This window comes from Diadema antillarum, unplaced genomic scaffold, assembly GCF_040938485.1.
Source record: "Diadema antillarum isolate AM-2024a unplaced genomic scaffold, OU_Dant_1.0 scf00000043, whole genome shotgun sequence".
NCBI lineage: Eukaryota > Metazoa > Echinodermata > Echinoidea > Diadematoida > Diadematidae > Diadema > Diadema antillarum.
Window position 1 is genome coordinate 1450719 of NW_027270932.1, and position 6214 is coordinate 1456932.

Below are 6214 nucleotides of genomic sequence, written 5' to 3' on the forward strand. Positions count from 1 at the left end.
TTCTCGCACTGAATAATAATGAAGGAGCTACACTGCTTGTGTACACAGTCGAGGCCCCTTCCCGCTCTCTCTCTCTCTCTCTCTCTCTGTACATTATATATATATATGTATTATATATATACATTGTATATATATATATATATATATATATATATATATATAATATAATACTTATATATATAATACGTACATAGATACAGAGAAGTATCACTATCAGAAAAATAAGAGCATTCAGCATTTTCAAGTCTTTAATCTTCTTTATTCCGGTATATCTTACACTGGTATGGCAAAAAGTTGGCCATCATAAAGTGATACTAATACATTACACTGAATTATAAGTCATATTTAAGTCATATGTATTGATCAAATTATGCAGGGATGCATTTTGTATACGTAGTACATGCAAAATTGTTGACGAAGAGTTATCAACGCAGTGCATAGATGATCATTGGCATTGGTATTTTTAGTTCAAAGCAACATCATAATTAAACCTGGAATTCCTAAACTTGCAGTTATTCAACTATGAATGAAAACGAAGGCTGATATTACAAGTATTTTATTTCCATCATGTAGTAAATCAAAAGGCTTGATGCCCCTTCAAGATCTGACAACCTGACGATTGCACTGCGATTACACCGAAATAAGTAATGACTTGTGAAATACAAATAAGATTTAGACGAGTCATTGCAACTATGTCATCTTTTATCTAACTTTTCGATGGCCCTTAATGATCGCTGCCACGCGATTGCCATTTATGATTCAGTACCAGTAACAGTTTGACGTCTAATGTTACTCCCTGTGCACCTTCTGTCGATGATCCCCCATGTCCTTCTGGCTAGTAAACACATACCGGCATCCATCGCGTTGGCATCTTCCAAGTCCTTTCATCTGGAACTGAGGCATATGTTCACAAGGAGCAGCGGAGTTGGGGGTGGCAATGACCTCGAGAAACGTAGCGAAGTGTCCCGGGAAGTCCTCTGATGGCTTCGGCGTAGGGAAATTACGCAGGAGTAGCATGTCATCCGAAGAGAGTAGAGGGGGGTTGTTCCGGCAATGCTCACAGTTTCGTTCATCACACTTGGTGAAGATCACCATGCCTATCCTCTTGTCCATATGCTGCGCCATAAAAGAGTACTCGTGAGATAGGTCACTTTGTCGAAGCCGCCTCCCCGAGCCGTTGATGACTTCTTTCACTGTGGCAAAGTCCTCGCCATAGGGTTGCGGTGGTGCTCCACTGGGCTCTACCACCACAGTGATGTCCTTCCCAGCAAACTGCACATTCCTCCAGTAGCTGTCCTTGATTCGCGACATTGCTGCATCGAAAACCGCATTCTCTTTCGCGAGTTTTTCTTCCGCTGACAGCCTCTGGCGATGTGGGGGACATGTCTCTCCCGGCAGCGTTGCTGGCAAGTAAACTCCCGTCAGAGCGCGAGTACATGGCGCCCAAACGTGCTCTACTGGGTTCAGAGCCGAGTCACCCGATGCGTATGAAGTCACTACCATGGCGTCCAGGTTCATGTGGTGAAAAAAGCGGGAGTAGAAAAACTGGTTGACTGCGTGATTCGGGTTGAAATCCGGGCCGCCGTCCACGAGGAGAACAAGAGCCCGCTTCCCGCTGGCAACTTGGTCGGCGACCCTCAGGTGGCGTGCCATGTCGCTCATATGCGATGCAACGTTGTTCGCAGAGTGGGGGCTTCGTAGGATGACTGTAGCTCTGCTCTTTTCAGGCATTCTGTAAGGCGCAAACATAATGAGAGGAAAAGAGGAAAGAAAAGTTATTGAAAAAAGTAGAATTGACATTAAAAAAAGTTCATGTACATGTAGCATATATCTCATCAATAATATCAATATAAATATATGCATACATTATACCCCGCCAAGAAGGAGCACCCTTCTCCCATATTCTGAAGAAAATGCCTTTAGGGGTGTATGCACATTATCGATAATAACAATAATGTTTGAACGAGAAGATCAATAGCAAAAATACACACAAGCAATTTCATTATAGCGTTTGTAGGGCTTTTTTACATGTTCCACATGAAATAGATTAGACACTGTTGCACGCATTTTGCATCATGTAGGTCACGAGATCATGTTCAAATCAGAAATACATGTATTGGCGAAGATACAACGTATCATACGATGAAGAGCGCATTTTGTTTTCGTTTCAAACAATAGTTAATTCAATTCCATCATCCATCCTTGATTACAATTGAAAAATTCAGTTACTTTTGCTAGCTGTGTGACATTTTAAATGTATTACAAAGTATTCTGTAAAATTTAACTTACTTGAATCGATCTCGCCCAAGATGGTCCTTCGTTGTCACCGGTACTTGGTGTGGTTCCAGCTCCAAGTATCCTGCTGGCGTTATCAGGTACCCGGGGTTTGGGAAGTCGTGATCGTTGTACACTGGACAGTCGGTCGTCGGGAAGAGGCGGTTGATCTCTATGCGCCTGTCGACGGCCAAGGTTTCGTCGCCTACTCTGACTTTGTTCTTATTGTCCGCAGAATACAGAAGTGCTCTCTGTCCAAGTTTCGCTGCCATCTCTAGGGTGTAGCGCACGCGCGTTGAACAGAAGTGGCTGTTGTCATTAGGTTTTCGGGCCGAGTTGTCTTTTCTTGGAACGCGAGCTTGGATGAGCCCCTTGTACGATGCCGCTGAACGGGTGCCCTTGTTCGGAGGCTGCATCATCCGGGCGATAGTTCGACGACCTGAAGAGAGACAAACATGAAAAATAACATTTAGTTGACATATAATATATATGTAATATGAAAAAGCAATTACATTTTTACCTTTTACTGAATTACTGATATTTTATCTTCATTTATGAGGTACTACATGGTATTGAATCAATGACATGGCATATTATCACTATACAAGTCAGAAGTCTCACTAGGAACAGGCACACTTACAGAGTTTGGGATGAGCTTCCTTCAAGCCTGGGATTGTCGCGAGGAGATGATTTCGCAGTTGCGGTACAGAGGTGCCGCAGGTACCGATCTCATTCTGTCTGCGACGGTGAGCCTTGAACCCGTTGCTCTCGATGAAAGATGCTGATGCTTCTATAACCGCAGGGAATTCTTTGTGAAGGGCTATACGACCAGGCCGGTCTCTTTTCGTACGCGGCTCACGTGGCTTACGGCGCTTCGGACTAATATCCAGCCAGCTAATGTCGACCTTTCTTCTTTCCATGATGATGAAGAAGGAAGTACGGAGTTTTCGGGAGCAGAGTGAGAACGTGTGTATCGTATGAAAGTCAGAGGAAGACTGTTTCAAAGTGGTGTGCGTTTTGGATATATTATCATCTCGTTGTGTTTAATCGCGTGTGACGCCATTGTTCATGAACCCATTTACGGTAATCCCACTCGCCGCGACTGTGAATGACGTAATAAACAATGGTTTCTGTGTGTTTTTTTTTCAAAAGGGCACGTTATAAGCGCTTCGGCACACGAGCCTTTTGTGAACGTCCCTCACAAATTTGTTCTATTGTATGAAGGAGGTATGAGAATACCTCCTTGATTGCATCAAGCGTCTCTGGGCAGACAACAAAACAATCACAAATCTCTCACTCTTCTCTCCCAGTCTCTCTGTCTGTCTCTCTTTCTCTCTCTCTCTCTCTCTCTCTCTTGCAGGATTCCAGGTTATTTTTGAGCTCTTGACATTTTCTTTCTCAGGTTTATTGCATGTATACATGTACATACGCCAATACGAGGTGATAGAGAAATAAATAAATGATAAACATATCAATGATTGTAATTTCCATGTATTCAGCGATGTCCATTGTAAAGGGGGGGGGGGTTATACTTGTATATTGACGTACCACAGCATATATATACTAAGAGCTTGCTTCCAAAAGGTGCTAAATCCATTGCAAAGTGATTGCTTTAGCTCCTTTATGGAAGCAAACTCTTCATATTATGTTGATGGAGTGAATGCAGCAATATAAGTAGAACACATAAGTGGACATTGGAGGAAAATCCGACATTCGGATTTTAAGGTTATGAATATTTGACGTTTCTGCACAGTATGAAGAGAATTTCACAAATGTCAGCTTCTGATAAAGTACAAACCCCATAAAAGTACAGCATAATTATGTTAAAGGTAACACCTATAGGCTATAATACCCCTGCCTTCCAACAAAACTCGAGTTCTCTACTACATGTATTAAGCGACAAGAGTGAATATAAGTTTAATTTCATTTCTACTATTCTTCTTTATGTTCTACGCATGTGACATCACAACTGTTGTATAGTCTGCTCATCCAACGGTGGTGGCAACTTTTGAACTGGTTGTCTGATACCTCAACTCAAATGTCACTGATATGTTTCATAATAATGAAGCATTCTCTCATGCAATTCACATGTTTATGAAGTTGAATTTGCCCTTTAGATAAAGTTCGATGCAACGCACATTCATGTAACTTGCCGGATCAAGTACCGTTATTTCAATTCAATCTTCATGAAATCTTATAACGTTCTTTTGCATATAAATAACAAACTGCAGTTTTCACAAATTGTGATGACGACAAAATTTTTGTGTCACATCATCACACGCTTATTCGCAAAATATGTGTGCTGTGTGTTTTCGGGTTCTCTGGCTTTTATTTTACTTAGTTGTGATAAGTTTGGCAGAGAAAGGTGGAATACTGAAAAACATGAAACTGAAACTTGTCTTTCGTAATTGGAACGCTGACTAAAACTTAAGCCTTTTGACTAAAACATTGACTAAATCTATTGCCTTTTATATAGCAACTCTGCCCAAAAGCAGCACTATACGATCACCTGTGTAGGAGTTCTGAATAAAAGAACCCGGATAACGCCATTGCTATATGCCATGCGCCAACTGAACTTTCCGACAATGAGGGCTTCGTTCGTAAACGGTGAATGGAGCCACTATTATTTGCGCTAAACCTTTGATGCGGGAGTGGAAGCGATGAGGCGATACTTTGGAGTAGGCCTATAGAACATCCGCAATGCTTCTGCTGCTTTGTCTATCAAGGAGGGACTCAGTTTGTCTGTTGGTGACAATGGGCAATTAGGCAATCGTTATTATCAGACATCTGATGGTAATCATTTTAAATGAGGTGGCGGCGATCGTGATGAGATGAAAAAGACCTGTTTTTTAATCCATACGTGTGTAGCATGTATAGGTCCACGCTGTCACTCTTCCACACGTAGCGTCCCACTCTCACCCCCCCCCCCCCCACCCCCCACACACACCACCTCTCCACTCATCTCAAATCTGCTTTAGCATGTCTCGGGACAAATTCTCACTTTGAACGCGCTATACATGAGTTCCGTGTCTCCTCTGGTTTCACACACATAACACGGAGTCAACAACGTAGTAACTCCTATTGTACCGTGGAAATACACGATGTACGTCCATGATTGTACTCTATCGCTAACTTATCAGATCTCAGATTACATCGAGAGAGTTAATAGCTTGGGGGACCAGAACGTTTACTTTGTTAAAATTGAAACTAAATTCTGTTTTTAGTGTGTTAAATGGCTGAAATAATGCAAAACAAGGCAAAAATCTTACGATCGTACGTTTGACTAACTTGCAGGTGTTATAAACTGGTAATTTTGAAGTGTTAAATTACAGTGAACTCTCTTCGAAGATTTGTTGACAGGTGATCAGCAGTAACTGTTCATAATTTTCTGACGGTGAATTGCGCTTTCTACATCGAACCAGGTGGTGGATCTTTTCCACCCCACCCCCCCCCCCCCCACAACCGAACCATAAGGTCAAAAAAAAAAAAATGTTACATTGGCGGAGAATTAAACCCGCCCGACCCTATGTTTTTTTTTTTCTCTTTTTTTTTGTGCTATCAATATCAAGTACAGATGGAATCTTGTTGATTGCGATCAGCACGATCGCAAAAACCCGAAGTGGAAACGGCTCTGGGGATATTGGATGTACGAGAGAGAGATCTAGCCAAGGAAGGAGGTCATGTCTCACTCTCAGACCTCCTTGATCTAGCTAGCGCCTCGCATAGCCTCGCTTGATCAGTACAGTGTACGTCATCTGTTTCCAACACGGACGCGTACTCTATCAAGATTAGATACCAGTTTATACTTTTGCATTCAAACTGCATTGTATTGTGTACAGTTTTGCCATAGGTTTCTTGTGTGGAGAACTTACACGAATCTGTAAATGTGGGACTGTAAAAGAGATCGCCGTGTGCGATGAAAAGATCGTACACATGGGTC

The 6214-nt window shown here is 42.1% G+C and overlaps 1 protein-coding gene across 1 annotated transcript; it reads right to left on the bottom strand.

Annotated features, from left to right (window-relative positions):
- Positions 1 to 250: 250 nt before the first annotated feature.
- Positions 251 to 3194, bottom strand: LOC139713397 (uncharacterized). The gene is made up of 3 exons (XM_071625136.1): positions 2896 to 3194; positions 2290 to 2808; positions 251 to 1732 (listed from the first exon to the last, which is right to left on the bottom strand). Exons 1-3 carry the CDS (start codon positions 3192 to 3194, stop codon positions 790 to 792), a joined length of 1761 nt encoding a protein of 586 aa, XP_071481237.1. The 3' UTR covers positions 251 to 789.
- Positions 3195 to 6214: the final 3020 nt, after the last annotated feature.